The 21871-nt window shown below is 39.5% G+C and overlaps 2 protein-coding genes and 1 long non-coding RNA gene across 17 annotated transcripts in view; 1 reads left to right on the plus strand and 2 right to left on the minus strand.

Annotated features, from left to right (window-relative positions):
- The window catches only part of LOC105498707 (uncharacterized), a 38365-nt gene extending 21979 nt beyond the window's left edge, over positions 1 to 16386 (minus strand). For both annotated transcript variants that reach the window (XR_011612433.1, XR_011612434.1), the window contains exon 1: positions 16298 to 16386. This is a non-coding gene — a long non-coding RNA (uncharacterized lncRNA). The remainder of the gene's footprint in view (positions 1 to 16297) is intronic.
- Positions 1 to 20363, plus strand: part of LOC105498705 (prune homolog 2 with BCH domain) — a 290345-nt gene extending 269982 nt beyond the window's left edge. For 3 of the 12 annotated variants that reach the window (XM_071077641.1, XM_071077640.1, XM_071077649.1), the window contains 5 exons: positions 5434 to 5532; positions 9846 to 9881; positions 10410 to 10448; positions 15481 to 15528; positions 20229 to 20363. In XM_071077641.1, coding sequence (XP_070933742.1) covers positions 5434 to 5532; positions 9846 to 9881; positions 10410 to 10448; positions 15481 to 15528; positions 20229 to 20259 — 253 coding nt within the window. In that variant the 3' untranslated portion in view covers positions 20260 to 20363. Of the gene's footprint in view, positions 1 to 5433; positions 5533 to 9845; positions 9882 to 10409; positions 10449 to 15480; positions 15533 to 20228 lie in introns of those variants that run through there. The other 9 variants (XM_071077650.1, XM_071077651.1, XM_071077643.1 and 6 more) reach the window with 8 other exon arrangements.
- LOC139355326 (uncharacterized) overlaps positions 1 to 21871 on the minus strand; it is a 72202-nt gene that overhangs the window by 25538 nt on the left and 24793 nt on the right. For 2 of the 3 annotated variants that reach the window (XR_011612432.1, XR_011612431.1), the window contains one exon: positions 14099 to 16442. The exons of the other annotated variant lie outside the window; for it this stretch is intronic. The gene's annotated coding sequence lies outside the window, so the exon portion shown is untranslated. Of the gene's footprint in view, positions 1 to 14098; positions 16443 to 21871 lie in introns of those variants that run through there. 3 annotated transcript variants of the gene reach the window in all.

Below are 21871 nucleotides of genomic sequence, written 5' to 3' on the forward strand. Positions count from 1 at the left end.
GCCTCCAAAAAACAAACAAACAAAAAAATTTAGACCTATTTAAGGTATACAAAGAGCCACTTATTTTAATTAATTTCAGGAAATGCTTTAACTAGGGAGTAGGAATCAATGTATGCTGGTAAGCTTTCAAAAAGTGTAATGGGTAGAAAGTTTAATGGGTATAATCAGTAATTATGATTCATCCAAGTTTGCTTAATAATTCAGCACTTATAAAACAAAGGTTTTTTCTTAAGTAATGTTAAAAGATAAACCTTAGACAAATCAATCAGTTTATTACAGCAAAAAATGATTTATGAACCCAGCATCACTTAGAACCAGGAGAGGTTCAGAGAGCTCCACCCAGCAAAGTGGGCAGACAGTATTTGTCCAGAGAAAAGCAAGATGACGTATAGAAATAGCTTGATCGGGTACAGCTCAGCAGTTATCTTATTTGGGTACAGTATGATGAAGCATTTGCCTTATATGGTCATGGTCTGATCATTTGGCAACCTGTGATTGCTGAAGCTCAGCTGCTTTGATTGCCTGAGACTCAGCTAGTCTTTGCAAAAATATACTCGTTAAGTTAGGTTGGAATTTTATTTACATACTATGTTAGGTTGTAGTTAGCTACCTAGGAACTCAAACTACAGAGAAAGCCTTAAGCCAAATGTGGTTTAACAATAAGAAAACATTTGTTACTGTAAGGATATTAAAAATTATTATAATTCAACACTACTTATGGAAGGGAGTTTCAAGATAATAACAACAGTAATAATGAAATTATAGCAATAGTGTTGTGGTAAATTATGACTAATAATGGCTTAATTTATTGAGTGCCTATTTGCATTACCTCATTTAACCTAATGACAGTCCTCCGAAGTAGATACTTTTTTGTTTGTTTTTTGTTTTGAGACACGATCTCCTTCAGTCACCCAGGCTGGAGTGCAGTGGCACGATCATGGCTCATTGCAGCCTCAGACTCCTGGGATTAAGCAATCCTCCCACCTCAGCCTCCCGAGTAGCTGGGACTATAGGTGTATGCCACCACACTCAGCTAAATTTTTTTATTTTTTTGTAGAGACGGGGTCTCATTGTGTTGTCCAAGCTGATCTCAAACTCCTAGGCTCAAGCAATATGCCTGCCTTGGCCCAAAGTGCTGAAATTACAGGCATGAGCCACCACGCCCAGCCTGAAGCAGATCCTGTTTACTGTTTCCATTGTATAGGAAAAACTGCTGAGGTTCAGGGAGGTCACATAAATTGTCTAAAGCAGGAACCAGCAAACATTGTTTATAAAGATTCAACTAGTAAATAGTTTAGGTTTCACTGGCCCTATGGTTTCAGTCACAACTGCTCAACTCTGCCATTATAGAGTAAAAGCAGCCATAGGAAACATGCAAACAAGTAAGTGGCCGTGTTCTGATGAAACTTTTTTTTTGAGGCAGTCTCAGTCTGTTGCCCAGGCTGGAGTGCTGTGGTGCGATCTTGGCTCACTGCAACCTCTGCCTCCCCGTGCTCAAGCGATTCTCCCACCTAAGCCTCCCAAGTAGCTGGGACCACAGATATGTACCACCACACTTGGCTAAGTTTTTGTGTTTTTGGCAGAGACAGGGTTTGCCGTGTTTCCCAGGCTGGTCTTGAACTCCTGAGATCAGGTGATCTGCCCACCTTGGCCTCCCAAAGTGCTGGGGTTACAGGCATGAGCCACCATGCCTGGCCTCTGATGAAACTTCATTTATGAAAACCGAAATTGAATTTCCTATGATTTTTACGTCGTAAAATATTCTCTTTTTGTTGAGAGGGAGTCTCATTCTGTTGCCCAGGCTAGAGTGCAGTGGCATGATCTTGGCTCACTGCAGCCTCCACCTCCTGGGTCAAGTAACTCTCCTGCCGTCGCCTCCCAAGTAGCTGGGAATACAGGCATGCACCACCACACCTGGCTAATTTTTGTATTTTTAGTAGAGACGGGGTTTTACCACGTTGGCCAGGGTGGTCTTGAACTCCTGACCTCAAGTGATCTGCCTGCCTCGGCATCCCAAAGTGCTGGGATTACAGGTGTGAGCCACTGCACCCAGCCAACATCATAAAATATTTTTATTTTTACATTTTTTAACTACTTAAAAAAACATAGAAATCATTCTTCACTCAGGGGCTATAAAAAACAGACAGGCTTATGCCTGTAATTCTAGCTACTCAGCAAGCTGAAGCAAGAGGATTGCTTGAGGCAAGGAGTTCAAGATCAGCCTGGGCAACATAGGGAGACCCTGTCTCTGGAAATTTTTTTTTTTTTTTAAATTTAGCTAGGCACGGTAGCATGTGCCTATAGTCCTAGCTACTCCAGGGGCGGAGACAAGAGGATCACCTGAGCCCAGGAGTTCAAGGCTGTAGTGAGCTATGATCATGCCACTGCACTCCAGCCTGGATGACAGAGTGAGTCCTAGCCTCTAAAAAAATAATAAAAAACTAACAGCAAGCTGACTTCAGCCACGAGCTATCATTTACCAACCTCAGGTCTAGGGTGACACAGCCTATAAATGATAGGCTCAGTCTTTGAAACCAATTGTCTGCCCAATTCTAAAGAAAACCTACATCAAGTACTGAATAATTGTATTCTACAGTTTCATCATGTAGGAACCCCTCTAAAGATCCTCCTTTGAATCCATTTACTTCAGTGTTAGCAACTTGTAGATCTGAAAAAAGAGACCACTAAGATGTATGATAGGTCTTTTCTCTACTAAAGGGTAGCATTTATGATAGAGGTATATGGCAAGTTCATTTTAAACAATGAGTTATTGGCAGTTTGGAGATTTCTCAAAGAACTTGAAACAGAACTACCGTTCGACCTGCCAGTCCCATTACTGGGTAAATACCCAAAGGAATATAAATCATTCTACCATAAAGACACATGCACATGTGTGTTCATCACAGCACTATTCACGATAGCAAAGACATGGAATCAACCTCGATGCCCATTAACAATGGATTGGATAAAACAAATGCAGAACATATACACTATATAGCAGCCATGAAAAAGAACTAAATCACTTCCTATGCAAAAACATGGATGGAGCTGGAGGTCATTATCATGAGTTATCCTAAGAAAACCAAATACCGCATGTTCTCACTTATAAGTGGGAACTGTACATTTAGTACACTCCAGACACCAGGGACTACTAGGGGGTGGAGGGTGGAGGAGAGTGAGGATCAAAAAACTACCTGTCAGCTACTATGCTCATTAACTAGGTGACAAAATAATCTGTACATCAAACCACTGTGACATGCAGTTTACCCTACTAAAAACCTGCACATGTACCCCTGAAACTAAAATAAAAGTTGGGGGAAAAAAATGAGTAATTTGTCTGTGCCAAGCACTGGATTGGGAAATAACAAGGCTCAATTGCTGTCCTTAAGGAGCACAAAGCCTTAAGCAGACATGGGCAGACAAGTGAACAGTTACAATACAGCATACAATTGTACTTTGAGGAGGTGATGACTCAAGGTGAGGGTGAGTTTGGGGGTATACCTGGTAGAGAGCGAAAGCTGATTATCTGCTTCAAGAGAGGCTTTGCAGAAGGAGGCCTTCCCTCGAGGTGAGTTTTGAAGGACTAGTAGGATTGGCCAGCTGAAATTAGGGAGAAGAGCAATCCAGGTTGAGGAAACAGGTAGACAAAACGCCAGATATAAATACATCAATAAAGAGAGAACATGGCATGTTCAGAGAACTGTAAAATTCCAGTGAATATTAACATTGGAGCTGGAGGTTTTCCATTTGCATGACTTCTTCTCCCTCTCAGTCACCCACTCAGTCTTTTATCAAAACCTTATTTTGCTCAACAACTCCACAGGAAGAAAAAGGCTTACTATAGCATATCACCGGTAATGTGTGTTGACCCAAGACCTATCAGGAGGAACAGAAGCTACTGTATGGAGAGGATGGTTGTTCACAGGTCTCTTGGACCCAGGGCCAAAATTGGAAGTAAAGTGTTAAAGATAGATGGATAGAGGAAACACCTCAAAAAAGCTTCTTACTAGAATGCACAGTAGTTGAACACAAGGCAGTACGGATGGTGCACAGCTCAGCAAGATCCCAGTAGACTACAGAGACCTTTTCATTTGAAACCATTCAAGAACATTAGACCCTTGATCAAGTTCTCTTTCAAGTGGAATGATACACTTTTTAAATTAGTTTGCCATTGCACAAGTAATAAGAAAATGCACTCTTGAGAAATGCATCCTATCATTACAGATAAGACCAAGTTCTTCCTTTAACAATTACCAATTCCTCTTCCTAATCCCCTTCCCCAGAGGCAAACTCCTTTATCAGTTTCATTGGTATCCTTCCAAGTTGTTCTCTGTGCATTTACACATATCTAAAACGAACACATTTAGATGAAAGCTGTTAGTAATTTAAATCCAATTATTGGAACATATATTTGAATGTTGGTTCATCTAGAATAAATGTTCAACCTAAAACTTTAAAAACGACAACATTTTAAAAAATAAAACAAAGTTTTAAAAAGTGAGTTTACATATGTTTTTTTAGTATCATCAAACTTGGTAGATTCTGAAAGAACTAATGATAAGATTTTTGTTTGTTACAAACAAACAAGTAAACAGAGACAAACGAGTCATACAGCAGTGATTATTCAGAGTAGCAGGAAACACTGGGAGGCCGCACAATGTATGGCCAAGAGTGTGAATGCCAAAGTCAGACTGCCCAGATTAGTACAGGCTCTGCCATTTACTAATGGTGAGACTTTGGGCAAACACTTAACTGCTCCGTGTCTGTTTCCTTATCTTTGAAAAGTGGATGATAATAGTGTCTACCTCACTAGGCTGTAATAAGAAATACATGCATTCATATGTGTAAACCACTTAAAACAGCATTTGGCCAAATACTGCACGATCTCACTTATATGTAGCATCTAAAAAAGTTGAGCTTACAGAAGTAGAGAGTGGAATGGTCGTTACCAGAAGCTAGGGGTTGGGAGTGAGGAGATGTTGGTCAAAGACCACAAAATTTTGGTTAGGAGGCATACGTTCCAGAGCCCTATTGAACAATATGGTGACCATAGCTAATAACAATGTGTTGCATCCTAGAAAATTGCTAAGTGAGGAGATTTTCAGTATCAAAAAAAAGCATGTGAAGTAATACATATGTTAATTAGCTCAGTTTAGCCATTCCACAATGTATACATATTTCAAAACATCGTGTTAAACATTTTTACATGGCAATTTAAAAAATAAATTTAAAAAACAAAACAAAACACCACCACCACCACCAACAAAACAGTGTCTGGTACATTGTAACTCATCAAATAATGTTAGCCTCTTTTCTTAGTGAGAGTGCTGAGGCAAGATGTTAAGTGTATCAGGATTTTCAAAAAAAGGCAATAGTCTTGGGATGGATAAGGTAGTGACTAATGATACATATTTTTTCTTTTTCTTTTTTTAGTTCAAAATTCAGCAGTAAAATTAAATATGTCAATAGCTTATCAGAACTCAGTGGGCTGATCCCAATGGATTGCATCCACATTCCAGAGAGCATCATCAAGTAAGTCCTGACGGTTTCAGAGATTTAAGAAATAGTACTAGTTTGAGGCTGGGTGTGGTGGCTCATACCTGTAATCCTAGCACTCTGGGAGGCCAAGTGGAAGAATCAGTTGAGCCCAGGAGTTTGCCATCAGCCTGGACAACATAGCAAAACCCCGTTCCTACTAAAAATACAAAAATTAGCCAGGCATGGTGGCATTTGCCTGTAGTCCAGCTATTCAGGAGGCTGAGATAGGATGATCACCGGAGCCTGGGAAGTCAAGGCTGCAGTGAGCCGTGATAGTGCCACTGTACTCCAGCCTGGGCAATGGGAGTGAGACCTTGTATCCAAAAAAAAAAAAAAAGTGTATGTTTGGAGAAGTGGGTTGGTAAAGAGGTCAGTTCTGGAACAGAGGGGAAATGGCATTATCTTATTTTTAAAACAATATTAAATATCCTCCAATAAATATAATTTTTTCCTATAATCTGTAGATAATTGTTGTGTTCTTTCAGATCCTCTTTCACATAATATTTTCCTGGGGTTATTTGATTATTGTTCATTTTTACCTTGAACTTTACTACCACTTTGGAAAAAGTAACAGCTACACTGGTTAACTGGTATACTGTCTCTACTGGTTAACAGTATATCAGTTTCTTGTGTCTCCCACTCTGCACAGACACAAGATGGTCTTAGTATAGCTTGGATTTCTTTATTGTCTTATACAAAGTCATTTATCTGCATAACCCTAGGAAAATAGAAAGGAATCGCTCTCTGTTTCTTCTAAACCTTTTTTGTTTGTCCTGATTAAGTAGAGGGCATTTGCCCAGTGGTGGGTGAGGCGGTGAGGAATGGTTTTCTTGCTCAGTAGAGGGTAACGCAGTATCAGCGTCGTCATCCTGCATGGGTACTGAAGCTCTCAGGATGATGCTACAAAAATTAGGATAAAATTTAACAAAATAAATACTTGGAGCTGGGATTGTAAAACAGGGATATGGGAGAATGAACACTTGTATCTGGTACATTGTTGCAAAGAACGGTTGTTTTCTGTGTGTCATGTTTTTTTTTGTTTGTTTGTTTTGTTTTTTTTTTTTTTGTCCACTGTATCTGAATCATTAGCTCTTTTCATTTCATTTGAGTGGAGAGGGATTTAACCATTAGCTCAAAGAAAACAGACAAGTGTCATTCATCTTCCTCCATAAAATGGATGGCAAAATGTACCTCTCATTTGGGATTCCAAAAGAGTCCTCTCACTTTAAAAAAGAAGTTAATTAATTAAAAAGACCCAGCCTAGAAATTGGAAGGAAAGAATTCTCATGTAATGTGTGTCTATGATATGCCAAGCATAGCAGTACTCTATTTATATCATTTATTTGACTCCCATAGTAAACCCCTGTGTTACAGATGCAGGGGAGATAACTTAGTAAGAAGTTACTTAGGCATAGCGTAAGTAGGAACCAGGAAGAGATGGAACTGGAATTCAAATTCAAGTCAGCCTGGCACCAAAATTCCCATGTTCTTTTCTAGGAGATTCCTTTACCTCCCTTAGAGTATCCTTCAAAATTCAAAGCTCAGAAGTAGATGCATTTGGTTTTCCTACATAAGCAGTATCGGGCATGAACACAGGATACTGACTGGGCTTCCAGTGGTCAGTTGGCTCACTGAATCAAACGGAGTGTTCATAAGATCCTAATGATGGCTTCAACCCTCATTAGCTTCATAGCGTTTCCACAACCAGCACACCTCATAGCTCTGGGCTGCTGCCTCTAAAAGGTGTACCCCATTTTCAAAACCCACTTCTACTCTTTAAATTTAAAAAGTATGGAGGCAGGGAGGGATGCCTCACACCTGTAATCTTAGTACTTTGGGAGTCTGAGGAGGGTGGATAGCTTGAGTTCAGGAGTTCAAGACCAGCCTGGGCAACATGGTGAGACCCTGTCTCTATGAAAAAAAAAACACAGAAATTAGCCGGGTGTGGTAGCATGCACCTGTAGTCCTAGCTACTCAGGAGATTAAAGTAGGAGGATTGCTTGAGCCTGGGAGGCGGAAATTGCAGTGAGCCAAGATCGCACGACTGCCCTCAAGCCTGGGTGACAGAGTGAGACCCTGTCTCCAAAAAGAAAAAAAAAAAAAAAAAAAAGGAAGAAGTAGTAGTATGAGAGTACTCACATTCGATAAGATGACAAGGACATTCTCCCTTCTAGTGGAATTGAGCATTGACCACTTTCCAAGTAAACACAGTAACCCTTCCATGGTGTCGCAGAGGCAATAGAATGAAAAGTGAATGAGCTTTAGAGACTTAGATTTGAACCTTCCCTCCAACCTCTCAATGTCTCTGAGACTTCAAGTCATCTATTAAAATGATTAATTAATTAAAATATTCTGAGTCTCAGCTTCAGCATCTGTAAAGTAAGAAAGTAAGTTGCACTTCCTGGAATGGTCCTGAGGGTTGAATGCAAACGGTACACAAAGCACTTTCAAAGCCTCCCAGCACAGAGTTTGCAATCCAGAATCTTATTTATCGTTACGCTTGTTGCTTTTAGAGACTGTCTGTCATAGGGCAAAGTTCAAGTGAGAAGTTAAGTATAGCCAGGACATTTTTTATTCATCTGCACACATCAGTTTTCAAGGGCTCCATTTGGGAGAAGTTGCTTCAGGAAGGGTTCTATTTGGAAAAATTTTTTTCTGGAGGAAGAAATGTACCACCATTCACATGCTGCCCACATGTCCGCGTGTTCTGTTTTCTGTAATTATCTCCTTGGGATGTCCTTTCTGCCATTTCTGTTACTGACATTCATTGCCCCAATTTAATGTTATGCAAATTTCAAATGGATACAAGCCATGGCTCCTTTTTATCACTGAATAACATTCAAAGGATCTAATCTCAGCCACTCCCAAGACCAGTACTCAGCTGAGATGGCGCCTGTCATCAAAGGGCTTAAATGAAAGAAAAACTTGCTCAACCTAGAACCAAATTTATAATCATTGATCACAGTTGATTCTCATTATTTGTGGCACTTATGTTCTATAAAGTCACTGCAAACACTTACTTAGGGAAAACTGAAATCGTGTTCCAAGGGAAAATACAGGGTGTTTGGTTCCTGCAAGCCCCTGGTCACAATGTTTTCATCAATCAATCAGTCATTCATTCAATCAATATATAAACTTGTTTTATGTGTGTTTCTGTTTAAATGAACCTTACTTAGTATACATTGTTGATTTAGAACATTGAACTCATGGCCAACAGTATTGTAACTTGTGCATAAACGAAGCTTATCTAACACACATATTTTCTTCATAAGGCACATCACAGCCTTCCTGCACTTAGGAATACTAGACAGTATTTCAGCACTATGCTTGGAAGCCAATTTGAACAGCAAAATCACCAAGAAAAAATACACCCAACAGTATTGTAACTTGTGCATAAACGAAGCTTATCTAACACACATATTTTCTTCATAAGGCACATCACAGCCTTCCTGCACTTGGGAATACTAGACAGTATTTCAGCACTATGCTTGGAAGCCAATTTGAACAGCAAAATCACCAAGGAAAAATACAAAAATGAGAAAAAAAAAAAAGCACTAAATAGGTTGTGGAAAGGACAGTTGTTTACAGTATGAAACAAGAAGACAGAGGATCACACATTGCCAGGTGGCAACATGAACATTGGGCAACTCAGATTTTTCAGCACTCTGCACATGTCCACAAGTGACCCAAAAAGTACCTTGTATTGATTTCGTGGTTATAAATACATGTTAGTAAATAGGCAAATTTACAAATATAGAATCTGCAAATAATGAGGATTGACTGCATATATTTATCAATTATAAACATTGATTGTTATCTAATGAAAATAAGATGTCTCCCAAATGCCAATTTTATTATTACCGTCAGACATCACCTAATGACAGAGACATGTTCCGAGATGTGCGTCTTTAGATGCTTTCATCATTGTGCAGATATCATAGAGTGAACTTATACAAACCTACGTGGCAGAGCCCCCTACACCACCCAGGCTATCTGCTATAACCTGTTGCTCCTAGGCTCCACACCTGCACAGCGTGTTACTGTACTGAATACTGCAGGCAGCTGTAACACAGTGGTAAGTATTCGTGTACCTAAACATAGATAAGATACTGTCAAATTATGGTATTCTAATTTATGGAACCACTACCATATAGGTGGTCCATCGCTGACCCAAATGACGTTACCTAGTGCATGACTGTATCTGGATAGGCGTTTTCTCTCATGATTTGACTGTCGTTTAAATCATTTACTTGTCGTTTTTTCCATCTGCTCATTTTCCTTATGGCACTCGTTTTTTATTTCGTAAGGTACGATGAAGAGAGATCTTATAAGAGAAGTGTGAGGTAAAATCTCCTGATCTCCTATTCACGCTGGATCCTGTGTGTGTACATCAGTGTCTTACTTGTGGGTGACCTCAACAAGCTACCAGAGCGAGAGGTCACTGTATCAGTCTTTTGTATGCCATTTCCAGTCTTTGTCCTGTGTGTAAAGCTGTTGAGGTCAACCTGATTTGCAACTGAAACCTACTAAACCAGATACATCCCTGACTTGGCCCAGGCTGCAAGCTCATTTGAACTGTACCCACCAGACTGACGTGGATGCTTTCAGCTCTATTCAGCCAGCATGTTTCTGATCCCTTTGCAACTTACACCTACCGTGTATGAAGGAATTGGCAAAGTAAATGTACATAAACACTGAATGGGAGGAAATGACAGCATATTTAATGGAAGGAGTGCGTCTCAGGACTCCAGAAGACAGTTTTGAAAAGCACATATGCACCACTTTTGTTTGGCTCTGCTTTGCTGAGTGTCTCATGCTCTGCTTGCTTCTTTTTTGTTTCTTTTCCGCACCAATAATTTTTGCTCCTGCAGACTGGATGAAGAACTGAGGGAAGCTTCAGAAGCAGCTAAGTAAGACTTGGTTTTCATTTAGTGGCTGGCGTGATGTTGGCTTGCATTTCAGAACTGAATTGGGAAAATCTGCATGCCTGGTGTTTTATTCCTGCTTCCTGATAATAATGCACTTTAGAAATTCTATTTCTCTGATGATAGATGTAATCTCTATTATTCTTACTACTGTCTATTTTTCCCCATGATCTTGGTTATACTGAGGAATGCATTTGTCACTATAGTTGTTGTTTTTTAATATACACGCAATTCTAGGCACCACAACAGAAGAGCACATCACAGGCACCGCGACGTATAGTGTGACATCAAGATGATCATTAGGTTTTCAGGCAACAGAACCTCACTAATTCATACCAATAGGGAGGAATAATAGCACATCGAAATTTGGAAGATTTTTGTAGAATCAATTTCATGGCCTTCTATGAATTAAAACAACAACACCTTACTTAATGACTTTGGAAATATTGCTTAACTAACATCCTCTGAGCTATTTTTATTGTTGAAGTATGATTCTCAAAAAGGCAAAATTATAACTCTCATGCAAATATAAAATGAACACATGCCAATGATTTTATTCAACTAATTATTTAATGCAGGAACCACTAAGGTGTTAAAGCCAGTTCAAAGAACATTTGAGCAGCTAGATATCTATAGATAATTTACAGAAGAGTATTTGGATAAGATTGTTGGGTTAGATACAAAACTGGTTAATAAACAACAGGGCAATAAACTGTAATATTGAGGTTGTCTTTTCCACTGGACAGAAATTATTTGCATCTCTGCTGGACAAAAACTACAAGTTAACCTCTGCCCCTATTGAGTTGTAAAATAGCCCAACCAATAGAAAGTCAGCCCCCTGTAATCCCAGCACTTTGGGAGGCTGAGGTGAGCGGATCACGAGGTCAGCAGATCGAGACCATCCTGGCCAACATGGTGAAACCCTGTCTCTACTAAAAATACAAAAATTAGCTGGGCGTGGTGGCACGCACCTGTAGTCCCAGCTACTCAGGAGGCTGAGGCAGGAGAATCGCTTGAACCCGGGAGGTGGAGGTTGCAGTGAGCCGAGATCATGCCACTGCACTCCAGCCTGGGGACAGAGTGAGACTCCATCTCAAAAAAAAAAAAAAAAAAAAAAAATCCAGTTATTCTCTTTTCTCATTTCCAAGTTACAAAGACATTTTCTGATAATACATGTTAGATATAACCAAATACTATTTGAAAAGTTTGCTGTATTAAGTACATTTTCTTCCCCATTTTAAATGTTGCTTACACTGTTCATTTTTATAACCAGCTCCCATTTTAATAGACATTGCAAAAGCAGAAGGCCTGGACAATGTCCCAACAGCTATAAATTCTGAATAAATAATATCTAATAGACATTTTCTTCATAGTTGTAAATGTCAATTCCTCATTAAAACAATCAATTTAGACATTTTTCCCCTATGGTACATTTTTATTGTAAGTAACCTATATGATTATTTGCTTGTAGTGTGCCAATCTTTTGTGTTAAAAAATTAAAGGATAGGTTTTTGCTTTAGAAAGTTTAGCATTAGTGGAGTTTACTCTTATAATATTCTGATCTTCTCATTTTCTTTCAAGATAACTGACACCCAGTTAGACTAAAGAAACTCAAAACTGTGTAATTTTTTTATTCTAAAAAAACCTTCTTAGTCTTGATCCCAACTGTTACAAATAAGAAGTTGTTAAGTAAGGAAAATATTAGTTATCAAGGAACTGAGTGTTGGTGTAACATTCCTTTAGCATTTATCTGCACTCAAACTGCTTTGTGTCATGAGATTTCCTAGAGTGAGAACTCTCTGTGAGTTTTTCTTTCAGATTTATTTTTTCAGGATGATAACATATTTATGAAATTAAAGTGCTATTTTCAAGACAAAAGATGGGGGGAGAGAACATCAATGATTTTTCAGACAAACCTATCATAAAGTCATATTGTCATGTTTCTTTCATTATTACCATGAAATCTTGCTTCTTTTAATAGATGTTTTTTCCCTCTATATTTATACTATTTCTGCTTAGCTGCCACAGTCAAATGATTATTGTTTTCGGATAGTTTTGTAGCTTTCTCTTTTTTCTCTCACATCCACTATTTTGTTCTCTTCCTTACCCCTACCAACCCTCTCCCGACGTGTTTAAATAGCTCAGATGGTCCTGAGACATTTTGATCTCCCTCCTAACGGAAGCACTATGCTCATGCCTAGTACATAGTAGATGCTCAGTAAATTTATGCTGCATAAATTAATGAATTTGCATCAGAGTCAGTTCATTGCTGTTGAGCAGTGGGTTCCCAAACTTTATTGTGCATTACAATGACCTGGAGCACATGGTAAAACAGAAAATTCCGTGTCTCACTCCCAAAGTTTCTGATTCATCAGCTCTAGAGTGGAGCCTAAAAAGCTGCACTTCTGCCAGGTGAGGTTGCTCGTCCCTGTAACCCCAGGACTTTGGGAGGCTGAGAGGGGAGGATTGCTTGAGGCCAGGAGTTAGAGACCAGCCTGGGCAACATAGCAGGACCCCATCTCCACAAACAAAATTTTTTTAATTAGCCAGGTATAGTGATATGTGCCTGCAGTCACAGCTACATGGGAGGCTGAGGTGGGAGGATCCACTGAGCCCTGGAATTCAAGGTTGCAGTGAGTTAATTGATCTTACCAGTACACTCCAGCCTGGGCAACAGAGTGAGACCCTGTCTCAAGGAAAAAAAGTCTGCATTTCTAACAAGTTCCCAGTGATGCTGCTGCTGCTGCTGGTCTCAGGACCCAGCGTTGAGAACCACTGCTTAAAAGTCAAGGGCCAAATAAAAATAATCAAATTTGTTTTAGAAGTGTATGCTCTTGCTTTGGATTCAGCAGGTAAGCCATCTGCCTGAAGAATCCTCCCTCTAGGATCTTTTGATCCTACCTTTTTGATGGTAACATCACATGTATGAGAAATTGAAATATATTTGCACATTTGAAAATGTGCACAGAGAAAGAATTCTCCTCTGTTGACCCCGGTGATTGGAATGCCTTACAATCCCACCATCTCGGCTACCAGCAACATTTTTTCAACTACCTTTTAGCCTCTGAAGTAGCCCCTGAATTCTAGGAGAGACTCTATGATAAACGTGATCACTGCAGATCTAGTGCTAGAAGCCAGATATACCCAGGTTCTTCCTGTTGACTGATGTGCCTGACTTTCCACATGACTTGTTCAGAAAGCTGCTGGCTGGGTCTAACCAAAGGCAAACGTACACTTGGTCAGGCAACAAAACCTATCTGTCCACTGTTTTGCTTTACGCCCACTAGTGTTTCCCAACATTCTCCCTCTCCCCTCACACACACACACACACACACACACCCCACTCAAACTGCACCCCAACTCTAATTGATTTCAGAAGGTGATTTGCTCAGCCTGCCTTATCTTTTCTTTAAAACCTTACCTCTATACAGGAAAGAAAATATTATACTTCTGAAGGATAAATAGTATACATAGAACCATTCTTATTTCGAAAATTGGGAAGCATCCTTGTGTTGCCTTTGGAGTGACAATATTAAAGGGTTTGCAAATTGCTGTTTTCCTTGGGAGGATTACTTGAAATTAAAAAGCAGAAAAGCTGAGTTTGGAAGATTGCCCTTTCTTGATTCCATTCCAGCTTTGCTTTTTTTTTTTTTTTTTTAGCACACTGTCAACACTTACTTGACTGTCTTTGCTCACTGGGATTGCCAAATATTCCCTATGAAAATATCAGACCACCAGCAAGAAGGGTAGGGAGTGAGGAAGGAAGGTTGCTATCTCACCTGGGGAGATAGCCTCCTGTCGTTTTCAACCAAACACCTGACCTTCATCATGGATCCTCTTATGTGCAAACAGATAAATTAGCTTGTGAAATTATGTTACAAAAAGGACAGCTGCACTTAAAAAGGATCATAGAAGCTCTTTAAATAGTGTTTGTTTGTCAATAATAAAATATTTATGGGAGGCCGGGCACAGTGGCTCACGCCTGTAATCCCAGCACTTTGGGAGGCCAAGGCAGGGGGATCGCTTGAGTTCAGGAGTTTGAGACCAGCCTGGGGCAACATGGCAAAACCCTACCCCTACCAAAAATATGAAAATTAGCCGGGCATGGAGGCCTGCAGCTGTAGTCCCAGCTACTTGGGTGGCTGAGGCAGGAGAATCGCTTGAATCTGGGAGGCAGAGGTTACAGTGAGCTGAGATAGCACCACTGCACTTCAGCCTAGGTGACAGAGCAAGACTCTGTCTCGAAAAAATAAAATATATGGGAGGGGTATAAAAGTTAAGGTGTAATGAGTATTCATCAAGAGTTAATAGAAAGCAAATTTGAAATTTGCTAACAGAGAAATCACACCAGTATGAAATATCAAAAACAGCTAATATTACACCAAAAAAACATAAATTCCATAAAACACTTTTATTTATTATTTTATAAGGTTACATTTGTTTTCTGAGCATACTCAGTTGAGGTAAATGGTAGGATCCATTTGTATCACCTGGACACAGCTCAGCTGTCTGGATTGGTAAGTGTCCTGTTATTTCTGTAACAACAACGAGGAGAGCTGACGTTGACATTTTTTCTTTCAGTGTATTGGGAACTCCTCATTCTCGTGAAAACTGAAAATTAACTGTGTTCATGGGTGAATAAAATGAGGCCGCTTGAGAGGGATTTTCCTCTGTGTGTAAAGTATTTTATTATTTGGGGTACCAACACAATTTTTTAATATGTCCCCTGAATAAGATGAATTGAAAAGGCAGGGAAAAATGAGGACAGAAGAGACCACTGGAGGTATTTGGAGTTTTTAATCTTTGCTTTGTGTTTTTATATCATGGGCAATCACTTGTATTTCAAAACCGATGGTAAGGGTTACAGCTTAATCTCCTCATCTGTTCAGGTATGGATCGGTTCAGTATTAGTAATGGGACCACATTAAACAGTTTCAAATGCCTCAGATCTGTTGTGCTTTCACAGTGGTGACAGAGGGGAAATACTGACTGCTTCCTATTTTTTCCTTGCACTCAGAACTAGCTGCCTTTACAATGATCCAGAAATGTCTTCTATGGAGAAGGAGTAAGAATTCACCATCAATAGCAGCTATGTGGTTACTTGTAGTGTTGTATGGCTGGGCTCTGAAAGAAAACACACTGAGGACTGGGTAAACCCTGTTTAGATGTTCAGCTTTCCTGTGCTCCATTCCTGACATCAGAAACTTGAAGCAAATTTGCCAGCTTCACACCATTTCATTCACAATCACCCCTTAAATTTCTAAAGGACAACCTATGGACATGGCATTCTATTTTTCCAATCCAAAAATGAGAAGAAGATGATTAGGACCAGATGTAAGAACATTTGGGCAAGAGGAATGCAGTTCTGCTTTCTGAATGACATCATCTCTATTTTAATTAGTGGAAGTTGGAACTTCCATTTAATACTTTGGTGGATGGAGAGAAAATGTGCTTGTTTTGCAACGTCCAGGAGGAATTTGAGCCTGGATGAGACTGTAGGAATGATCTATTTGAAGGATTACCATCCTGTGAGAAGTAGAAATTGGACGTGTAGTGAGTTCTTACCACGTTCCAGACTGTAAAAAGCTTCACACGCAGTGTCTGATTTTAATCCTCAGAATAAGTTTATGAGGTGCATTTCACAGATGAGGAAAGAGAGGCATAGAGAGACGATCTGGCCAGTCCACTGTTTTACAGCTGTAAAAATGGCCCGGAGCTGGAATTTGGACCTTGGCAGTATAGCTCCAGGACAATGGTTTTTAAATCAGAAAGAGGTGATCTTAATGCTAGATGGGTGTACCACCTCCGATTTAATGAAAGACAAAACTACTCACCTAAGAGAACAGAGTGAATTAGTGGCCAAGTCAGTTTCAGGGAATAAACTGTGGTCACCAACAAACTTTCAGAGAGAACTTGGTCATCCAACAGGGAGCTTCTAATTTGGTTTGAGTTGTGGAGAATTTAACCTTGTCCTTGTTCCTAGGAATCAGGAAGCAGAGGGAAAAATCAATTTTAAATGTGTCTCGTCTCTATTGCCACTTTTTGCTGTCTTTGGACCTCCTTTCCGTTGAAGTCCAAAAGGAAGCTGGAAAATTAGAGTGAAATAGCTCCACATTTGCCATGTTGACCTTGCAGCTTAGAGGAAGTTTAGGCACAAAAACTCCAGAGACAGTCCCAACTGAAAAAGTGCACAAAGAACAAAGACTGGGCCAATTCTGGATGCATGCCTATGAGTTAGCCCTGCTCTGCAAGGAACATTTATTTTTTCTAAATAAAAATTTTAAAAAAGAACAAAGACTATAGAGAGACTTTTGAAATCACACAGCTATTTTTCCAAAGGTCACTGTTGTGATGAAGTTGTTGATGAAGACAACAACTGCTTCAAGGAAATTGGCACACGAAATTCTGCAAAGCAGTAATACCTCAATTCCCCAGCCTACAATAATTCTTTTTGCAACTATTTCTTCCCTCAGCAAAACAGCACCCCCTTGAGCAGTTAACAGAGCCCACAGTTAACAAGCAGCGTAGAGGGCACATGTGGAAGCCCAGCCAATGGCTGGCCCATTGCTGCTACATCTTAGGGCTTACCCACTTCTTTGCTTGCCTTGTCTGTCTTGCTCCTTATTCCTATGTAGGGCTGTTTTGGTTGGGAAGAGGGCAAGCGTTGCTTCCTGTCTGGGTTCATTCCAGGGCCGGGCATGGAGGAGGGAGGGATACTACAAATTGTTATTGTTACTTCCCACTTTTTAGAAGAACACATTCTTCTCAAGGCTTCCCTTTCTTCAGCACTCTCTTTCCTGAGTCCTTAAGAGGCACATGATCACAGTGTGGATGATGAGATTGGGATAAGGGTCAAGAGTAGCCAAGAATTTTGTTTTGTTTTTTTTTTTTCTGACTTCCAGTCCTGGATTTCTGGCTTTCTTTGGTATTAGAATGAGGGCTTCATTTACTTCTGGCTCCTTTACACTGTAGGCCATCAAGGACAGAGGAGCGTTCTGTGTGGAAGCATTTTACACCTTCCAGAGCTAGTGTTGAACGAATACACTGCAGAATGGGCAAGGGTTCTTCCAGTGGGCTCGATCAGTCCAAGAATAAGATGGAGTGTGTGCTGTTACCATAGTGGTCTCTCATTTTTCTCAGAGACAGAAGAGAAGGTTATGCCGATTTTCTTCTTCTTACATAAAATGCAAATGTTTTTATTCATCATTAAACAATATTGTCAGACAGTTTGTAAGGAACCTCATTTAATACATGTTAGACACAAAAATGGCCTATTGTAAAATTATCAGAAGGTTGCTCTGTCTCAGGAAAAAAGTTGCCTATAGAAAACTAAGCCCATTTACCCAAAGATTAAGAATATTCAATTCTGATTAAAAGTATTTTTTTCCCAAAAAGGATACTTTTTATTTCTTTATTTATTTTTAAATAGCCCTGGGTGCTTGTCTCCTTCCCTTTTAGGTTTGGATTTTATGAATTCCTTCATGTTCCAAAACTTGCAACATGCCTTTTTATATTTTTATATATTTGTTTAAAGTACCATGATCAAGGGTGGCTCTATTTGAGGAAGCTTCAATTAGCATCATTGTTAACAGCTTTGTTAACTCCACAACATTGCTGTTCTCTCAAATATTAACCTTCCAAGTGGTTTCCTGTATTTACTTATAAGAAAATCGTTCACTTTTGACTATTTCATTTCATAAACTGGGTAAACAGGTTCCAGTCTTTTAGCTTTTGGGTTAACAAAAGCTGAAGGGATGAATTAAATCCTAGAAGATTTACAAAAAAGTCAGTACGAGAAATAATCGAGATGGGCATCCTGGTGTAAGTGTTAGCTCAGGGGCCTGATGGTGAAACAAGGTGACCATGTTCTTTTAAGCTTCCAAGACTGTTTCAGATATTCTGACTCACTCTCGCAGTTTTTAGACAATGTGCCTCAAATTTTGGTTGAGTAAATATTCTCTTGGTCTATGGGAGAAAGTCAACCAACACCGTGAGAGAAAGAATCAAATTTCCGGTCACCAAATCAAACTTACTACAGATTTCTGGGAACAGGAAGGACATTTTAAAAGCAAAAACAAGACTTTTTTTAAATGACCTGTTTAGTAAAGGTGTGTAAGAAAAAGATCTCAGGGTCACAGTGGATAAAAAGAGGATACCTCTAAAGTAAACTCTGCAGGTAAGAAAACAAGTCAGAGGGCCTAAAAACTAGAAATATTCATAATGATTTGGCTTCCTAAAGGAAACACGATTGTTGCAAGTAGGCTAATAAAGCAATGAGCTATTTTCCCATTTAAAAAAAACACTGAGGGCCAGGCGCATTGGCTCACGCCTGTAATCCCAGCACTCTGGGAGGCCGAGGCAGGCGAATCATGAGGTCAAGAGATCGAGATCATCCTGGCCAACATGGTGAAACCCCGTGTCACTAAAAATACAAAAAATTAGCTGGGTTTGGTGGCGTCCACCTGTAGTCCCAGCACTCAGGAGGCTGAGGCAGGAGAATTGCTTGAACCCAGGAGGCGGAGGTTGTAGTAAGCCAAGATCATACCACTGAACTCCAGCCTGGTGACAGAGCAAGACTCCGTCTCAAAAAAAACAAAAAATACAAAACAACAACAAAAAAAACCACTGAGGTACTATTGCTGCTAGTAATAACAGACATTATGATATGTTCACTATGTACAATTGAAAATGCCTTAGACTTATTCTTTAGCAAGCTATGAGGTATGACTGTTCCATTTTACAGATACAGAAATGGGAACTTAGAGAAGGTAGGTGACTTGGCCAAGTCGCCACTGCTAATAAGTGATGGAATTGCTGACTATATTTCAAAGGAAAGATACTTTACTACTGTAAACTGGATGGGCAGGCAGTGTGAATTACCAGTGGCTTTATCTGCAAAACTTCTAGAATGAACACTGCTCAGCTGCTGCAAATTCCACAAGTAAAGCACAGTAACCTTTGCAACATGCAAGCTTATGGCTCAGGGGCAGAGATAAGCAAAATCCACAGATAAGTGCCAAATCACCCATTTCAAACTAATAATTTCTCTTTTATCACAACTGAAATTCTTCCTCTATTTACTGGCTTTTGGTTTTCTTCCTCTTGCGTGGATGGGGTAGGAAGTTGTGCTATGTTCACTAAGAGGCAGAAGAAAAACATGTGATTCAAGTAAGTTTTAGGCTTACTCCTCAGATATTTGGGAACCCATTTGACCTTCTGAAAAACAAGCTTTTCTTTAGTTATAAACATCCATCTCAGTAAGGTAGGCTAACCTCTTTCAGTCAAATCCTTTGGCTCCTAGAAAATGTTTGATGTTATTTTATTGTTTACCATTTCTTACTATTTAGTGCTTGTCAGACATTACTTACTTGAGGCAGAACATTTGTTTGCTTCACAAGGAAAGGTGATTTATTAAAAATAAATAAAATGGCATGATTTCCAGAATACACTAATGCTCCTTATCTTAATTGACTTGGGGAATGAGCCTTTACATGAGTTTTTTTACCTCCCTAGATCATTCTGAAAAGGTGTAAAATGCTTCCAGAAACAATTTTGTAAAACTAAACAGATTTCACAAGTTAGAGAAAAGCCTGACAAGAGGAGGATTGGGTTTTACCAGATTTTTCTATTATAAGAAACTTGCATGATTTAAAATATTTTCAGTATGTCCTTTGAGGAAAAAAGCAAACACAGTGCTACCCAAATCATTACTAAATGTTTCTCATTTGGGTTCCATGTTTCTCTCTCTTTTTCTTTTCTTCACAGTATTGACTTGAAGCTGAAAGAAAAGCCCTAGTCGGCCACGCTGGAAGAAGAGGATGCTTTTCTGGTTCATGGTTCTGTTGAAACTTATCTACCTGAAAGAGACAGGGCTGATGTGACCTTTCTCCACGTTGCACTACCTGGTGCCATTCTAAATTTCTAAGGGGAAAAATAGGAAGAAAGTTTGTTTACTCTTAACGTATTTCGTGAAATTGTGTGTACTTTCCTATTTTGCCAATTATGTGCCTCAAAGATTTTAGTTGAGCCTTAGCAAGAAAGTACGACCTTCCATTTCAATACTTCGTTGACACAGTGCGGTGATATTTTGTCCCTTACACAGGTGTTTACCAGTAAGATACCTTTAATCCACTGTAAATATTAGTGGATTTGTTTCCATAGATTAGCTGGATTACCCTTTGGTGATTGCATTAGGTTTAAAGGACACAGGGCTCAACTCCTCCCAGGAAAGTTACCCCTGTGCGACTCCACCTTTAAAATCCTAAGCCTGACTAGGACAGCCATAAACCACACAAGGTATAAAACCATCATCAGCTAAGTGCCCACTTTGTTCTTGTTTACCAGAATCTCCTTTAACTTCTCAAAGGGAAGCCGGGCTTTCTAATCCACATCAACTTTATTTTAGTTGTCAGATTGGTCATTACATTTTATGTAAATTGGTCTTTTAACAGATCATTTTTCTGATGAATGTTGGTGACCTCCACATTGCGAAATTTAAGAATGAGCGTTGCAAGTTTGGTAGCTCTCTGAGCTTCAAGCCATAAACTCAGCTCAAGATGTTACCTTATAAGTGCCAAGAGCTCAAGTGCAAGGTGGCCTACTCAAAAATCATTTGGTAGCATTCAGTTATCCATGAATTCTTCTCTCGCATGCATTATAAAAAGTGATCTGCTTTAAAACACTATAATCTGATCACAGGCTTAAAATTAAATATGAGTATGTACTTTCATGTACAAAATATTTCCTTTATAGTCTTCATATGCCCTGTAAAATGCCGACAAGATTTCAAGTCTGTAGGCCTCTAGCGGGGTGGGGTGGCAAACCACAGCTAACTCTAGCTCACCACTGCAAGCTCAGAATGGCTTTTATATTTTGGGTTGGAAAAAAAAATTTTGAATACTTCATGACACATGAAAATTATTCAAATGTTAGTACCCATAAATAAAGTGTTACTGAAACACAGCCACACAAACTTGTTTTTGTGCTGTCTACAGCTACTTTCACACTACAACTGCAGAGCTGAGCAGTTCAACAGACCGTATGTCCCACAATGCCTAAAACGTTGAGTATGTTTACAGAAAAAGTTTGCTGACCCCTGCTCTAGCAAACGCATCCTTTCCTAGTCCACCCCAATTTGTATTTAGTTTCCCTAACAGAACGGACAAATGAGGCTGCAAACTAATTTATTTTTGTCAAAAATAAATGTTTTGACATCCACAGACAGTAAAATAGAAGAAATAGCCTGCTGAAAAAGATGAGGAGCCCTAGCCACAAAATCACTGCTTAGGTTGCAATTGTCAAAAATGAAGCCTTCTTAGAAGCACCTCTTTAGTATTTACAGGTGTTGGCTGAAGTCCGCACCTCACTCTGGGAACCATTCTTAGTCTCCAGTGTCTCCTATTACAAAG

Source organism: Macaca nemestrina, chromosome 14 (assembly GCF_043159975.1).
Source record: "Macaca nemestrina isolate mMacNem1 chromosome 14, mMacNem.hap1, whole genome shotgun sequence".
Lineage (NCBI taxonomy): Eukaryota > Metazoa > Chordata > Mammalia > Primates > Cercopithecidae > Macaca > Macaca nemestrina.